We start from the raw sequence: 16,770 nt of genomic DNA on the forward strand, positions 1-16,770 counted from the left end.
AGTCAGAATGCGGGGAGAATCCCATAAAGATGCAGATGGAGATTTGTCCTCATTGTACACACCGGCGCTGTTCCATATGCAAAACACAGAAGATTCCAAAACGAAGGACGGTAGAGCTTCGCCACTCCTGAGCTCTAGATTTCCTTATGGGATAGCCATCGACTCCATCCATGGATGTCGTTGGTGACAAGACGTTTGGGAACTTGGGCATCGACCGGGAATGTGAGTGCATATCAAAACAACTCGGCAACCATATTCAACCACGGGCGCTTTTAGCAACCGAGATCTTGACTCCTGTGCATAAGTGAGCTTGTTTTTGTCCTGTCCAACTCCAAACGGCAGAACTTGATGACCCTGACAATTCTGCAGCATTCTGAGTATAGCCCGTTACGTGTGCATTCTGGTCACGCGTCGATGCCATCTGGACGTACTATCTTTCCAATGTGAGAAGTCTGGCAAAGTACGGAAATTATTTGGGATAGTTCTAACTGCTTCTGGCTGAGTTACTTTTGAGATAATAAGAGCATGGGAGGATACATTTCGACATTGGTTACTCTCTTTGGTGGAATCGTAATGATATGAAGGGTGGAAGCTAAGCGATGATCTAAATGGCAATAAGGCAGTTCATATAACATCGACTAACATGCTCCCCGCTCCTCGCTCCTCGCAGATGGATTTGAAGGGAGTGCCAGTGTGAAAAAGTGTGTTGAAGACTAGCCTAATCTATGAACAATCGTGGCCGTTTTACAGGCGCCGTCCTTGGCGTCTTGGCAAGAATCACACCGGCTTTCTGGCTTGGCATGTTTTAGTTAATGTCAGGGGGCTGTGATTTTAAGGACTTCGAAGGGGTATACTTTCGAAGCGTGTACGAAGCCTCCGAAGGTCTTTACAAGCCTTGGCGTCGCCACATATCACTGGACAATAAAAATGCCTTTCTCCTAAGGCCTATTTTTGCCCATTCGGCTGATGAGAGTCATATCTCTTCCGATATTGCGCACCGTAGTGTATAATATATGCTGCTATCCGAGGCTACGGCCTGCTTCCACATGATCTCTGCCTGTGGTAGAGTCGAAACTTGGTGGATTTCTGCGTCTCAGCCCGCTCAGAGAACGCATGCCACGACCAATCTTCTCGATTGACTACTCAAAGAATGACCGTCCCCACAAACTTGATAGCTGCAAGATCCGCAGAGAGAAAGCACCTCCCAATACGAGAACCCCGAAAATGAGACAAATGCACACGAAAGTCGACAGCTTTGCCGATACAAAAGGAAATACTTTCTTCATCACACCCTCGTCCATTGAGAACAGGCTTAATGTAAGTGCTATAGGAGTGCACAGCTGCAATAAAACAAAACCGTCGTTAAATCTTTTGCATCTTTTGCCACTCCATCCAGGATTACGAAACTTACCATCAGCATCAATGATACTCCTTTACTGTCTTGCGCCAGCTTTCTCTGGTGGTTGGCAATATTGAGTTCATGCTGAATAAATAAACTATCAGTGGCAAGCCAGAAAAATTTGAGGGAAGACGAAGGGGGAATAGCTCACTTTCTTGATAAAGTCGTCACAGACATCTGCCGTGTCCTTGAGGGTCTTCACCTGGAATTTCAGATCCTCGAACGAGGTTTGAATACCGCAGCGTGATAGTTCGATGTGTTTTGCATCTGAGACGCCGTCGAAGTAGATATTGTAGGTCGACATAAATCTCTCGCACTCATCCACGGTCCACGTCAGACGCGGTAAGAGAAGCGTCAAAAGATTTTTAGCCTTAGCCACCCACTTCTCCGGTTCTCGGATCTCTTCCTTCTGTTCTCTGACTTCCCCGAACCAGCGGTTGCCTGATGGGTCGGGAGCATAACGGTGGACCTGTCGGACATGTCAACACGCTAGCTAGCGAAGATAAGAGAGGCACTAGGAATATAGTCAGCAACAATGGAAGGCCTCAATTCCCAGTGTGGCTACGTAGAGGCGCAACAGACAAATTTGGGACAATGGATTTTGTTCCATCGCCGAAGGGATAGACATACCCATACTTTCTCATAGTCACGAATGCTCTGTCTTACTTTCCAAACTACCTGGCGCCATTCGCTTCTGATTTGATCCAGACGGCATCGAAAGACGAGCAGGAACCACTCCCAAGGATCCTCGATGTTGGCGCAGAGCGGAGAAGAGCCCACTGTGCAAGGATCCATGAGTACGCCTCCGTCGATTTGACTGTCTTCGTAGTATGCCATGACGGTTTCCTGTGCATCGTCGTTACCGTCGAAGTAGGAATCCACGAAACAATACGCAACCCATCTCCAAACATCTGAGCCAGCAACAACACAAGAGATTTGTGCTTCATAAATGAAAGAATGTAATGCATCGCTTTTGCAGTTGAGAAAAGAGACGTCATGGAGCTCCCTCATGGGTTCGCCCCTAGAATCACGTCGGTGATCTTCGATCGGAATGTTGGTATCTCTCCAGGCATAGTAGGGCAGGTGAAATGCAAGTTGAAACACGAAGTATCCTGGTGACTACATTGCAAAGTGGTTAGCGCCCTCCAACATCCTCTTCTTTCGGCTAGTCGTCTAAGAATTTAGTGTTCCTACCGCACAAGTCACTCCAACAAATGTCTGAGCAGCCACATGTCTGTAAAGAGCATTTCGAAGAGCAGGTGCCTGGCTATCTGATGCTGTTCCAATGAGCGCAAGCATGCTCCATCCGTCGAGATCAGTTAAAAATCTTGCCTAAATGTTAACATCAAAGGTGGTGCAGTCAATGCAGCCATGGAGTAGATTTCACTTACATTAATCTCCGATCTGCATCCGGTTCTGGCCGTTCTTCTTCGGCGGACTCAGCATTCAGGGTCGCAGAATCTTGGGTATCAGCTGCTAGACTGCTTCAGTAGGAGGTATCATTCGGTCCAATCGAGCGGTCTAACTCACACGAGTGAAAGCGCTAATAAAAACATATGAACTTTCAGCTTGTGCTCCATTGAAAAGACAGGCGACGATAAGATACAAGATGACTTACTGGTTTCTTCAGTGCTTTGTACAGCTCTAATGCTGTCAACGGGCCTTTTTGAGTCCTTACCTGAACTCCCCCTCCTTTGAAATTCCTTTCATCCAAGAGTGCACACTTGGCGTTGTTTCCCCTCCCATTAAGAAGACTTTCGAAGTTCGAATTGTTACAGAATGCGAGGATCATATCGGCCTCTGGGGTACAGATTTCAGACTGGTCATGCTCTCGTATAAATTGTGGGATGGCATGGTCCAATTCAATGGGCCTGGCAGGGGTTCCGGCTAAGCTTTCCGTTCCAATTTCAATTTCAGCAATGGTCTCGAGGAAGGGTTTGTTTTCCGACTTGTGGTTAAGTTTGCGGCGTTTCAAAAATTCCGGATTCCATTCGATGTTCATGTAAGAGCTTAGTGATTGAGCAGTCACGAACGGTATTCGTCTGCTCATCGTGAGAATGACTAGGGGCCACTCCGGGCGTATCCCGAGCAGAGCACTGATCGAAGAGCGAGATGGACCTCAAAGAGAGACACTGATATAGGGTAATCTGCCAGAACTAATAAATTTCATAGCAATATGAGAGGAATGGTTTTGCATGATGCAGACGGTAGGGGGAAGTTGACTTTTTTGCCCGATCGACTCTCTATTCCAACAATGCGGCTCTTATCCGAAGTATTCAGATCTTGTTGCCTGCTTTTGGTGTGCGCTTCTTCATCCTGGCTCAGCATAAAGCCATGGCGGTCGTGGTACAACGCCCGATTGCCCTGTTACTGGGTGAACTCATGTTGTGAAACCTATAAGCGATAGAATCAGGACAGCAATTGATTCTCACCGCCATTTTGACCTTCGACCACTTGATCACCTTTCTGCGGCTGAAAGTCGATATCGCACATTCGGCCGGCGAAACCTGCGCTCCGTTCTGTGTTACTTCCACTCCCGGGGGGGAGGGGCGGTGACAGTTTCTCGAGCATTCTCAGGATGGTCTCGGAACAACCCATGGCACCACAGGGGACTTCATAGCAAGGGCTTTACACCTGATCCTGGGCGACTCATCATAGAAATATACCAGGAAGCCCAAAATGAGGCGTCGACCGATCACGTCGTGGGATCGAGCGGATTCGCAGCCTCGTTGTTGGGCAGCAACGCAGCCTCGACACCCCCGGGCGTCAAACAAGTAAGAGACCAGCGCTGATGAGAGTTGCCTGAAAATATGTCTTTGCCCTGCTAGTGTTTCTTTCTATCAGCTATGAGCTGACTCGATACCAATGAGAACGCGTCCATTCAATCTAATGCATGTGGGACACGCAATCTCGCCAAACTCGCCAAATTGGCCGCGAACACCTGTTCGAGCACCTGTTCGCCCTAAATCCTGGAAGTCCTCGTCCAACGAACGCAACTCGAAGTTGGTAGAATGTCATGGAGGCTCGAGGGAAGAAGGAAGAACTTGAGCAGACGTTGAGTTGTGAGGCGCTCATTTCAAACAATCTCTGCTGAATCAGTAATCACGTGCCTAGGTATGAAATTGGTCAAAACTTGTTCGAGCGAAATGAAGCATGAAGGTACTGTATTTGGGCTTCCGAGAGTGTGTATGGTCCGTGAGCATTTCACGAGTCAAATAATCAAAATGCAACAAGAAAAGAGAAGACCGCGATTTAGGAAGTTCCCAACGATTAAGGAACCCGTGTCACACAAAACAAATTCAGCGAGCGTATGTTCTTCTGCCCACTTCATCACCCCCGAACAAAAAGATCAGTGAAGACATATTTGGACATTTCGTGGTATTTCTCGATATGACAGCCAGAACGCCTTTTTCCGATCATCAAAGCAGGTCCCGTGTGCATTTGGACACGCTCTAGGGAATCTAAACCTGAATTTCTGTGTGGCACGCAATTTGCATACGTGAGTATTGCCATCCTTTCCCCACGTTACAGGGAGGTCTTCCACCATTTTTCAGCCTCCATCCTCAAGAATCGTCCGCTGAACATCTCGATCGGCCATGAAACTGCCACCACGGCCGCCGCCACATCAAATGATGGTTTTATGATGTCGGGTTGGGGTTCATCTACATGAATTGTAAGATTTGTGTCCAAATTTTTGAAAGATATGCTGGGAAGCTGCTCAGTCCGCACCTTTCTCTTGCCACCAGTCATCGTCACGTTGACAAATCGTCGAGTGTATGTTATTCTCTTCTTCGCGCGGCCCTTGGGAGTCTTCTTCTTCTCTTGAGGTTCGACCTGAAAAATTGAGTGTAAGCATTCATTCATACCACCGGATCCTGCTATATCCATGAAGAAGCAAAGAACGTGGCGTATGGGGAATTGCGGCTCACCTTGGGAGTCTGAGACTTGACTTTGCCCGCACGAGCAAGGGAGCCGTGAACTTTACCCATGATGGCGAGTTGGGATTCTCCTTTGTGAAATCGATTGTTTGGTGTTGTAGATGAGGTGTAAATTGTCGATGATGATAACGAAAGCAAAGTCGTCAAGACCTAATAATTTAGAAATCTTTGCAGTGGGAGTGCCAAGATGCGCCAAGTGATAATTTCACGTGACCATACATTCAACGGCAAGCCCCTCGCCGCCGCTTTGGCGGCCCCAACCGCAGAGAGATTTATGAGTCATTTCAATATCAGGAGGAATAGAAAAATTCAATTCTATGATTCAGAAGCAGAAGCCAGTACTTGTCTCGTCTTGCGGCTGATCATCTATGTCCAAGTCCCGGATTGTCGGACTCGCTATGCATGTCGTGAATGCTCATAACCAAACAATGCTGGATCAAACCAGATCGACCCCGATTGCTACCGGTGAAATTACTCTGCCACTTCATCCTTGGTGGGTAGGTCGATGGCTTTGTAAAGCAGAATGAGGGCAGAGGCACTTTCGCCGCCACCAGCCAGAGTCATAATTCTTTCAGCATCAACTTCGCTGACCTTGTCATCATTGAACCACCACCATTTGCCATCCTCCTCTCTTCTCTTGCCGCCGGGCGCTTTCGGATCATCGACGAGCTTGCCCTGCTTCTTGACAAAGCTGGTGTAGTGTCCACTGTCGGCGCTGGCTCCTTGATGAGTAATGACACCTCTGAGCTCATACAGGCCAGACATGTTGGACCCCTCATCTGCCGCAAGCTCTGGATCGATGACAGCAAAGAGTTCCTTCTTGGCTTGCTTGATTGCTTCAGCACGTTCGGCCTCATACTCGGCATCGGTTTTGTATACATCCATTTCGCCTCCTTCCCGTTCCTTTTCCTTCGGCTCATTCTTTTCTTTCTGCTCCAACTGTTCTCGTCGTTTGGCAATCGGAGCGGCTTCGACGGCTTTTGATGCTTCATCGTGCTTTCGATCTTCTTCCTGTTTGTGTGCCATCTTTTGTCGCTTCCGCGCCCTCTCGACGTCCTGTTCATCTTTCCGAATTTCGCGAACCTTGTCTCGAACAGGTATTAATCGCTTTCTCAAGTCTTCCGTGCAATACTCCACCACATCAAGTTCCTCCGGGAATGTGACTTTCCGCAACACTTTGGCTTTCTTTTGGACGTCTTTCTTCCAGAAGAATCGGACAAAGTGTACGGTCAGGTATTTTGGAAGACGGGAGATACGAGAGGTCTTGACGTAGGTGGCATTACGTTCCAGAGTGGGAGAATTCTTTTCGATTTCTTCCCTCAAGCCAGCCATGATTCCATCTCGAAGGTGGTTAATAGAGGCATCGATGTGACAGTCAAGCTTCAAAAAGACGTCATCAGACTCGACAACAGGCTCGTTGTCGGCAGCTTCCGGTGGGGGTGCCAGTGAAGAGTGGAATGATCCCGCAAGGTATCGGTCAATGAAAGCCACCTGCTTCTGCTCGTTCGACCCATGGTTTGAAACCTTGAGATGTTGTCTAAGTTGCTGGACGATTTGTGACCAAGCCTCCTCGGCATCCTGTTGTGCGTAGCCATGACCGTTCTTAGCTTTTTGGGCGAATTGAGGGTGGAGGTTTCGAAGTGCGTTCAAGAACATCAGGGGAGGAATGCCTTCCTGGGTTTCCGACATCTGTCTGTAGAGGTCTCGCAGTTGCGCGGTCAAGTCGGTCGTTGAACCGAGGCCACCAAGACCAAACTGGCTGAGATCCTGCAGGCTGGTGCCTGAATCCAAACCGGGCTTATATGACTTCAGCTCCTCTTGCATTTCCGGTATGCTTCGCAGGACTTGGAGAGTAGAATTCAGATAACAGGTATTTCCAAGGTTCTGAAGACCGGCAGGTGTAGCACCCTCTTGCGCGGCAGCTTCAGCTGCGGTCATATCCTCGACGAATTTCATTTTCTCGGTCGGTGCCACCAGAGCACTAGATTCAGATGAAGCGGTTCCCAGCATGGTAAAGACTTGACCAGGTTTCGCGCTGAGTTTGGACAGATCAGTATCATCCTTCAATTTGCCTCCTTTTATCAGAACAGATTGACGCTCAGGTTCGACGCCGGTAAGGGAAAAGAGTTGGTATTTGAGCATTTCACCGTTCGCCGAAGGGTCAAGATCCACGTTGTACTTCTTGCCCTGGTGCTTGATGACAACTGGTCGTCGCCGTTAGAATACATCTTTTGACATGACCTTCTTGACTCACTTGGAATAGTCTCCATCGTGTCTGTAGGATGAGGGACAACAGGGCGGGAGTAAAAGTGTGGTGGTAAAGTAGAAGCAATGATTGTAAATTGCCGCAACGAATGAATGAGCCTCGCCACTCGACCTGTCAGGCACTTGTCAACACGTCAGAAGCCCACAAATATGCCAAGAAAAGTACAACGGCGATGGATTCACTCTTTTCCGGGAATGCTGCCCTGTGGTCGATTCAATAGAGCCCTGCCCGTTGGAATGGTTGTGATTGGTCATGAGAATACCTAGAAACATTTGGTGCGGTCGTTGGAAGCCTCTCCCAAGCCCACGGCTAATTTTCACCGATCGTACCAACCATGGGTGGACATAATTAAGACGTGCATTCAGATGAATGTCTCTTCCACTCGGCATGATTTCGGTCCAGCCATGTCAAAGCATTCAAAAAAATGTCATAAATCTTCGAAAAAGACCGTACTTCATGTATCATGATCTCTCCATCCATGAATCCATTTATGAATCATTCGCCAACGAGTGTATGGTAAAAAGACTGTAGCCCCGACAGCATAGGAACACTGCAACCGTACAGGATGCATACAACAACCTTGATGCACGTCTCTCTGGAACACGATCTGATCATATCTTGTGAGGTGCAACCCCGTGGCTACTGATTCTTTAGACGGACTTACGCTTAATAAGGCTCTCCACCAACGCACGACGCAAACCCATCCGAGAGAAGTCCTTAACGTGGGATGACTTTGAAAAACGGTATAGGACCTCCACATCAATATGGGCAGCCATCGGCCCTGCCACTATAGTGCGCCAGAAAGTTTGGGGTACGGGAAGTGACTCTAGCTCGTCCCACATACCCAGCTTCATCTAAAGAGACGGGACGTTTCCGTTGATGCATTCACCACCGAGAATGCCAACTGTTCCGATATGTATTCCTTGAGTCGGGAGTATCCTCACTGAGAGCAATCTTCACGAAATTCGACATGCCCGCGTGAAGAATAGTGTCCATAGGCACAACAGCTTCGAGATCCAGATATCCCTAGAAGGACAGTTCCCGCTTTGGCCAATATAGTGGACAACGACGGGCCTGTTCTGCCGAGCATCCTTGAGGACTGGTTTTCCGCATTCGAAGGCTGTAGGGAAGCTTTTCTATTGTTGGGATCTAGGAGGAAAGCCTAGGCTTCGGAGCCCACGGACGGCAGATAATGTCCAACGATGAAGAACTTCTTGTCTCAAAAGACTCAAGGCCGAATCCTCCTTCTCAAGGTCATACCTTGAAGCAGCAGACTGAACAGGTCGTAACGAAGATGATACGCCCTCTTCGACCGACGAGGTTTGATACAAACCTCGCAAGTGTTTCTCTCTCGGCTTAGAGCTAAACATCTGATACGCGCCTGCAGGCCAGGGATCAGAAACCTTGCGATCGAAGACTCGCGAAGCCATGTTTGATTGCTCGCCTTAGAACGGCTCCTGCGTAGTTGAATATGGAGGACGAGGCTTAGCACACTGAAATCTGCCATGAATGTGCTTTATCCAGGATTGTCGATACGACGATTGATATTCAACAAAAGTGAATCAGGGCGCCCTTGGAATTGGCAGCATGCTCGAAGTCGCAGGGTACCGTAAAACGGGCGTCAGATTTTGTCCTTTTCGGGAACAATGTGCCTGGCTGTGCTGACCCTCAACCCTCGGTTCCAGGAAAGCTTCTTAAGCGCTATTTAAATGGTATAACCGCTACCAGAGGACCGAGTTTACAGGAGACAATCAGTCACGTCCACGAATGCTGGTAAAAATGGAAATGGGAATAAAACAAAAATGACCAAGAAATGTCGAGAATGGAAGAGGAGAACGAGCTTTTTGAGGACATGGAACGAATCACTATAATATCATGAGTAAGGCCCGCAGTCTAGACATTACAGAGTTCCGTCATTCCTTTCCTCATCTCGGTGCTATGTTCTGTCCTTTGTGATCTCGACAGCTCTCCACAAGTCACCCAGAAACCTCCTACGCCCTTGTCACGTCCACCCTTGTTCCTGCCAACGGTTCGCCGTCTTTGGGAAATATTCAATGACGGTCGCAAGGCTTGCATCGTGCGCTGCAATCACCAGAATATTGGGATCTCCATCAAAGCCTTGGAGCTTCCGGATCATTTCCCGTGCTTGTGTGATCTTGGCACCAACGATAGGCGGAAGGCCCTCTTCCCAGGTTTTTGGCGGTCCAAGGTCGAAGAGAATTCTTCTTTGCTTTCCATTCTGGGAATCAGTGTGAGATATCAGAAAAGAATATGGATTCCTACTGAATGTCTCGAATCCTTTTACTTCAAGGCCGAAGAATATCGAGAACGGGCACCCCGAAAGGCGAAAACTAGTGTCAACAATAGATACTTGGATAGTCGAGTCAGACTATAGTATGACTAGGAGAAGGGATGTGTCCATGGTAAGACTCGAGGCCCTCGGAAGATATCAAGGTGATTTCGACGTCTTGTGGGAAGGCCTTCCTAGAGTAGCTTTTGAATATGTTGATGGAATGAGATATATCTGCCGGCGTGCTCTTTCAATATCTGCGAATCTTTCCTTTAGGTCAACAAGAGAGAAAAAGGGCCGTCATATTAGGGGGGACGAAACATTCGAATTTGTCATCCCGAATGTGCGTGGACGCACGAAATGCTGTGCATCTCATCGCATTTCTACATCGATGTCGGATGGAACACCAAATGCGTCGACTGCACTCTAATGGATGAAGATTTGGAGAGGCAAAAGTTCATGCTCCGGATTTGTCGTGATCAATCACAGTCCGAGGCTGGCCTCCTCGGTTACGTCTCGACTTTGCTGATCAGCATTTCCGTGGTAGGCGATATTTGTGTTTGACCACTTCCTCCTTTCTGCGTGGGGATGAAAATGAAGAGTTCGGATCATTGATTCTAAAGGAGATGATGCTCCCTATATTTTGTCAATTCCATGTTGGTCCTTTCGCCGCGCGAAGATTTTCAAGGAGCTCAGGACCAGGAGGTGTGGATGATAGTCCTTTTCGCTCTCGTCCATAATTGAAAGCTGTAGAGGAATATTCACACTCCCAAGGCTCTTCATTATCAACGTTCTCCTTTTGACAATTCGGCAAGCCAGTAATAGCTTTGAACAATAAAAGGACGTTGGCATACAGCACGCGATTTCGCAGTATGGAGCCCTAAGCCAAGCAAGATTAGGTAAGCGCCCAAGGCTGAGCGTGGAAAAGGGGCTCCGCTGTTTAGCATGACCCCCACGATCTTGATCACACTTGAATACCTCCTCCATTCTGTATCTTCCTCTGCACGCTGACAATACGGACACGTCATGTATTTGTACATTACTAAGCCTGGTTTCCTACGCGGAAATTTCTGCGCCCCAACCAAAAGACTTGAAAACTCAAGCAGGTTCGGAAGATTCCGTAGAAATCCAACCAACCTTTTCACCCTTCTTTTATGTTCCATTTTGTGGTGTCTGTACTGATTGAGACATGAAATCTTAGTCCATCATGGGGACTGGGTGGTGGAAGCGGGAATTGCAGAAGGAAGACCAATTTGGATATATCTGCTGGCCTGATCGACAGAGTCCCATAGTACAAGAGTGATCGTTCCCGTGCTTCGTAGATTGATTATTTCTGCTTCAAAGAGATCATTGTTGCACGGCATCCCAACAATTATCCGTCTTAATCCTTGATTACAATCAAATTCGAATCATGCTTGAATTCGCTTGTCATGTTGCAATCATTGGTGCAGGGCTTGGAGGATTGGCTGCGGGTTTAGGAATTTTAAAGGCAGGGCATCGTGTGACAATCATCGAACGAGCTCCAACCTTAGGCGAGGTAATATATGATTAGAAGAAGACACTCTTTCTTTCGTCCCAATCGAAGTGTGCTGATAATGTAATCTTACAGATTGGTGCGGGGATCCAAGTTCCCCCAAACACGACACGAATTCTTCACAGATGGAGCATCCTTGACAACCTGACTTCGTTGTCTGATAGACCGAGGAATTCCATCTTACGTTCATATCGCGATGGCAATATCCTTTCCAGCCTCGATTTGCGCAAATGTTCTGAAACTTTGTATGGACATCCGTATCTCCATGTCCACCGAGCTGATTATCACAACGTTTTGATTGAAGAGTTTCGGCGACTAGGAGGCAGCGTCAAGACAAATTCCGAAGTGATTGGGATCGACTTTGTCAAACCGATGATTCAGATCCGAGGACAGCATGACGTATATGCCGATTTAGTTATTGGAGCTGACGGCGTCAAATCCACCACCCGCGAGTTGTTCCTAGGTCACTCTGATCCTCCTCGGTTCAGTGGTGACATGGCTTACCGCTGCGTTGTTCGCGAAGAAGATATCAGGCAACATCCCCACTTGGTAGGGTTTTTGGAATCGACTAGCATCAATTGCTGGGTTGGACCCGGGCAACATGTGATGATGTACAAGATGAGGGAGGGCGATTTACTGAACATTGTCATTGCCTGTACTGATATCTTGCCTGAGAGTACCAATATGGCATCTGCCGATGTACAAGAACTCAGCGACGCAGTGAAAGGATGGGATTCAAACCTGGCAGAACTCGTTGCTCTTGCGTCTAGAGGTACCAAAGGCCGTTTAATGAGAGTTGATGAGATGGAATCGTGGATTCACCCCTCGGGAAAATTCGCGTTGTTGGGAGATGCGTGCCATGCAACCATACCATACCTGTAAGTAATGCTCTTGTCTTCCCATTGCCCTTCGGAAGACTTCATCCGCACATGTACCTAACAACCATCCCTTCCATCTAGCGCTCAAGGTGCTGCTCAAGCCATCGAAGACGGAGCGGTCCTGGGCCATCTTTTTGAAGCGGTGACTCATCCTGATCAGCTATCGGACCTCCTAATCATGTACGAAGCGCTAAGGAAGCCGCGTACATCTAAAATCGTGAGAGAATCCACATGGAGCAGACGTATTCTTCATCTCCCTGATGGGCCTATTCAGATCGAGCGAGATCGTCAACTTTTGGAGGAAAAGCCTTTTGACGGTTTTGCCCATGCGTGGGCCGATCCAGTTTTGCAAGATTATTTGTTTAGCTATGATGCTCGTCTGGAAGTTCAAAAAGCTCTAGACAGATACAAATCTGGCAAGTTTCCTCTAACCACTGGTGCATGGAAATTGTGATTCGGCTAGGTTTGTAGAAAAGGTGCGCTCAGCCTTTACACATTATTTTATCCATGACCTGTTCGCATACGCCGTCCTTCCCCGTTTTGAGGAGCACCTCGATCGGACAAGATACAATTCCCGCATTGTAAAACCACAGGAATACAGTCAAAGAAGATCTATTTGATGGAATACTCAGAATTTCTTTCTCTTGCCTTGTCGCTAGAGGTCTCGATATTCTTCCTCAGCCAGCCCTCGCGTTCGTTTAACATTTCTTCTCCTTCGGTCATCGCTTCAATCTCTCCGAACCGCCGCCGGCCGAAGACGGTTCAAAACAAGAAAACTGATGTGTTGGCCATTTCTTCCGAATTCATCCCATGATGGAGTATCTATCCTCCACAGGCTTCTTCTCCTTCGCTGCCGGCATGTCTCCTACAGGCTTTCCAATGACCATCTGAGATAGGAGTTTCCAGTGAGATGGGATTTTGTTTGGCCAGACCTCCTTCACCCTATCGTCAATCAAGGGGTTGTAGTGCTGCACATTCGCCCCCAAACCCTCCGTTTCCAAGGCTGTCCAGATGAGTAATTGGTGCATGCCACTAGTCTGCTCACGCCAGCTTTCGAATTTGTCGGCATACATCTTGAACGCTTGAAGAGGCTCGTACGGTGTGGCATCCTCGAAGAAGAGGACCGTACCGTAAGACCCCTGGAAGGACGCAATTTTGGCTTCAGTTGCTTGAGCTTGTTCGCCTGATACGAAAGGTTTCACAGCGGTGCGGACAATGTCCCACAGTTTCCAGTGCTCATTCCCGAGCAGAACAATGATGCGGGTACTCTGGGTGTTGAAGGCTGATGGGGTGGCTAGCAGGACCTTTTGGATGAGTTCTTCGAGTCTTTTCTTTGAAATACTTGATTCATTGGAGAGCCGGTAGACAGAGCGTCGCTCCGCAACGGCTGAAATGAGGCTGTCTGCAGTGTTCGACGACATGATTGGGCATAGGATATGTGGACACCGACTGATGTCTCAAATAGTGAAAATCTCTTTTTTCCCAGCAAACTTTTCTGGTCGCCTGTGTGGATTTTTGTGGTAAGTTTACTTGATTCTCGCGGGATATATAGGAGCTATGAACACGTGACGACATATTGCCCTCCATTCATCAGTTCCACGTTTTCCTTTTTTCCCCATCATCGTTTTGAGTAAGGGCTGGTGGATGCCATCAACATTAGGGATCAACTACTTAATAATCGGGATGAAAAATACCGATGTCAGCCCTCGGTACTGGTAGGCAACCCTGAAGTATCGTCCCACACGATTGCCTCGAATTCGGAATTTTCCGATGAACATTCTGCAGAGATGGAGATGAGAACAGCTCTCCTGTCAAACATGACACCTAGCAAAGGATCACGAAAGATGAAACCACAGCTTGTTGACGCAAAACTCGTGCTCCTGAGCATGACATTATCAGGCCAATGGAATGTTTCCCGAGAGGAGTACCGCAAATTGATGGTGGAGTGGCCTGAGCTGGCCATATTGGCAACGTCCGCATATTGGACTTTAGTCGAAAGCTCCTGTGACAGTGAGCTAATAGTCTCGTCGCAGGTTTATTTTTCACCTTCGTGCTCACATTGTTGTCCTTTTACCGATCTGGAAATTCAAGATATGACTACGGGTGAATCAATTCTTCTTCCAAACCATACAATGAGTGCCGACATTTTAGAAGTTGATCACTTGATAGTCGGGGCAGGACCGGCTGGAGCATCTCTAGCCTGTTTTCTGGGGAAGCAGGGTAAGCACCTGAACGACACGGGTGAACCATTCTGGTGTCATATTGTAGATTCTCTAACCAGGAAGATGTCTTCGACAACAGGATTGAAGGGGTTAATCATCAGCTCCGCGCCATCTTCGGCGAACACTCCGCGAGCTCATATCATTAATCAGCCTGCAATGGGTGAGTTGACAGTCTGCCACACTTAAAGTTCCAGTTTTCTAAAATAGAGTCCTTGGGGATTGTCTAAGAATGTATCCGCGACCTGGACGCGGATCTCGAAAATGAGTTTATGAGACTCGGATACACTGGCCCCGAAAAAGGCCATACACGTTGGTGCAGCACCATGAAGGGGAGAGAGTTTGGCCGGATTCATTCATGGGGCAGTGGACCAAAACGAGGTGTATGTTTTCATCATGTCATTTTCCCTTCCATTGTACGCCGTGCACACCGTGTAAGGAAGAGAGCTGACTATTCAAATGCAATATTCAGGGAGATTTCGAACTTCACAGCCCGTGCTCGCACATTGAGCTTCCCCAGACATTCATGGAGCCGATCTTGCTCAGATACGCCACTCAACATGGTTTCCCGTGTCGATTTAGCACTCGTCTTGTCCGGTTTGACGACTCCGCACGAGACTCGGTGCTTGCAGAAATCGAAGACCGAATCTATGGAAGGACGCAGATGGTCAGGTCCAAGTATCTTTATGGAGCAGACGGTGCCAAAAGTATGGTTGTTCAGCAACTAGGCTTAGCCATGTCTATCAAACCTAGTCAAGGCGTCGCTCTGAATGTTTTACTACGGGCGGATCTTTCTGGCACGATGAAAACGCGAATTGGGAATTTGCACTACGTAATACAACCTGATATCGAGATGCCTGACTTTGCCGGATGGTCGATCGTGCGGATGGTGAAGCCGTGGTATGAGTGGCTCGTTATCATGATGTACAAACCGACGTGTCCAGCAGATTTCATGCCTGATAAGAAGCAGGTTGAAGAACAGGCCAAAGCTGTTATAGGAGATCCGACAATCCGCGTGGACATCCTTCGAATCGACAAGTGGATCATCAATGAGACCGTAGCAGAGTGCTACAGTAAGGGACGGGTGTAAGTGATATGCTCCCTTTTGGGCCTGTAAACAATTACTGAATTGGGCAGATTCTGTCTAGGAGACGCAGTTCACCGGCATCCTCCAATGAATGGACTTGGATCTAATACCTGCATCCAAGACGCTGCCAATCTGGCATGGAAAGTGGCGATGGTGGAGAAAGGTAAGCCTCACCTTCTCCATCACTAACCTTCGGTTGAGGATGTCCTGGACTCATTGATAGGACGTAGGACTGGCGGGAAAATCACTCCTGGACACCTACAGTATCGAACGGGCACCGGTAGGAGCTGGGGTTGTGCAACGGTAAGTTTCTGGCTCCCTTTCGGTTTTCTGAAAAAAGCTCGTAGCTAAAAGTGGAGCCGTTCAAGAGCGAATTCTTCTCTGAGGGAGCACATACCTATCTTTGAAGCTCTCGGATTTCTCAGCCCCTCCTTACAGGAACGAAAGCAGCAGCTGGCCATTCTGGACGAGGTATCTGAACGTGGCCAGACTCGACGGCGGCAACTCATCAACTCGATTGATTATACCTGTCACGAGTTTTTGGCGCAGGGATCCGACATGGGCCAGCGATACGAATCTTCTGCCATCATTGTCGAAGACGCGGGAGAGCCTCCAAAAGTGCCATCAGACCCGGTTCTATTTTATGAGCCCCATACGTATCCGGGAGTAAGGCTGCCACATGCCTGGTTGAACACGAGTATCCCGCAAACCCAGGTGTCCACATTGGATCTGAGTGGCAAAGGACGATTCACTCTTTTCACTGGCCATGGAGGAGAGGCCTGGCGGATGGCTGCTGCTCACGCCAAGGAAATTTTGGGCGTAGAGGTGGCCGTCCATGCTGTTGGATTCGGTCTGGAATATGAAGCCGTTTACAATGACTGGTATCACCTCCGGGAAGTCAACGAAGACGGCTGTGTTCTGGTCCGGCCGGACAACTTTGTGGCGTGGAGAAGTGTGGATATGGTCGACAATTGCTCGGCTACTTTGCAGGACGTGTTGAAGAAGATCCTGGGCATCTGAAAATATGGTTCTGGTCGAGGCTGGTGTGTTCATATAGTAAGCTTATTATGACTACGCCTGTCTGCGATATGCTACATTGTGAATAGCAGCCTGGTGTAGTCAACCTATGACGAGCGAATCGGATCCGCTTCGGACTGCC

General features: G+C 48.2%; 6 protein-coding genes across 6 annotated transcripts; 2 read left to right on the forward strand and 4 right to left on the reverse strand.

The window, feature by feature from the left end:
- Nucleotides 1-1,499: 1,499 nt before the first annotated feature.
- On the reverse strand, nt 1,500-3,449 carry Z518_01311 (uncharacterized protein; the record flags this gene model as incomplete). Its single annotated transcript, XM_013421912.1, has 6 exons — nt 1,500-1,868; nt 2,030-2,518; nt 2,594-2,726; nt 2,791-2,875; nt 2,930-2,942; nt 3,018-3,449. 6 exons carry the CDS (start codon nt 3,447-3,449, stop codon nt 1,500-1,502), a joined length of 1,521 nt encoding a protein of 506 aa, XP_013277366.1.
- A 1,475-nt stretch (nt 3,450-4,924) lies between these two features.
- Nucleotides 4,925-5,388, reverse strand: Z518_01312 (40S ribosomal protein S30; the record flags this gene model as incomplete). The annotated part of the gene is made up of 2 exons (XM_013421913.1): nt 4,925-5,233; nt 5,329-5,388. The coding sequence occupies 2 exons, from the start codon at nt 5,386-5,388 to the stop codon at nt 4,925-4,927; spliced, it is 369 nt and encodes a 122-aa protein (XP_013277367.1).
- A 420-nt stretch (nt 5,389-5,808) lies between these two features.
- On the reverse strand, nt 5,809-7,607 carry Z518_01313 (uncharacterized protein; the record flags this gene model as incomplete). The annotated part of the gene is made up of 2 exons (XM_013421914.1): nt 5,809-7,541; nt 7,592-7,607. The coding sequence occupies 2 exons, from the start codon at nt 7,605-7,607 to the stop codon at nt 5,809-5,811; spliced, it is 1,749 nt and encodes a 582-aa protein (XP_013277368.1).
- A 3,697-nt stretch (nt 7,608-11,304) lies between these two features.
- Nucleotides 11,305-12,759, forward strand: Z518_01314 (uncharacterized protein; the record flags this gene model as incomplete). The annotated part of the gene is made up of 3 exons (XM_013421915.1): nt 11,305-11,430; nt 11,503-12,305; nt 12,387-12,759. 3 exons carry the CDS (start codon nt 11,305-11,307, stop codon nt 12,757-12,759), a joined length of 1,302 nt encoding a protein of 433 aa, XP_013277369.1.
- A 349-nt stretch (nt 12,760-13,108) lies between these two features.
- Nucleotides 13,109-13,726, reverse strand: Z518_01315 (uncharacterized protein; the record flags this gene model as incomplete). Its single annotated transcript, XM_013421916.1, has 1 exon — nt 13,109-13,726. The coding sequence occupies one exon, from the start codon at nt 13,724-13,726 to the stop codon at nt 13,109-13,111; it is 618 nt and encodes a 205-aa protein (XP_013277370.1).
- A 1,324-nt stretch (nt 13,727-15,050) lies between these two features.
- Z518_01316 (uncharacterized protein) lies at nt 15,051-16,631 on the forward strand (the record flags this gene model as incomplete). Its single annotated transcript, XM_013421917.1, has 4 exons — nt 15,051-15,610; nt 15,662-15,774; nt 15,842-15,914; nt 15,980-16,631. The coding sequence occupies 4 exons, from the start codon at nt 15,051-15,053 to the stop codon at nt 16,629-16,631; spliced, it is 1,398 nt and encodes a 465-aa protein (XP_013277371.1).
- Between the last annotated feature and the right edge of the window lie 139 nt (nt 16,632-16,770).

The sequence above is a fragment of the Rhinocladiella mackenziei genome (genome assembly GCF_000835555.1).
Source record: "Rhinocladiella mackenziei CBS 650.93 unplaced genomic scaffold supercont1.1, whole genome shotgun sequence".
Taxonomy (NCBI): Eukaryota; Fungi; Ascomycota; class Eurotiomycetes; order Chaetothyriales; family Herpotrichiellaceae; genus Rhinocladiella; species Rhinocladiella mackenziei.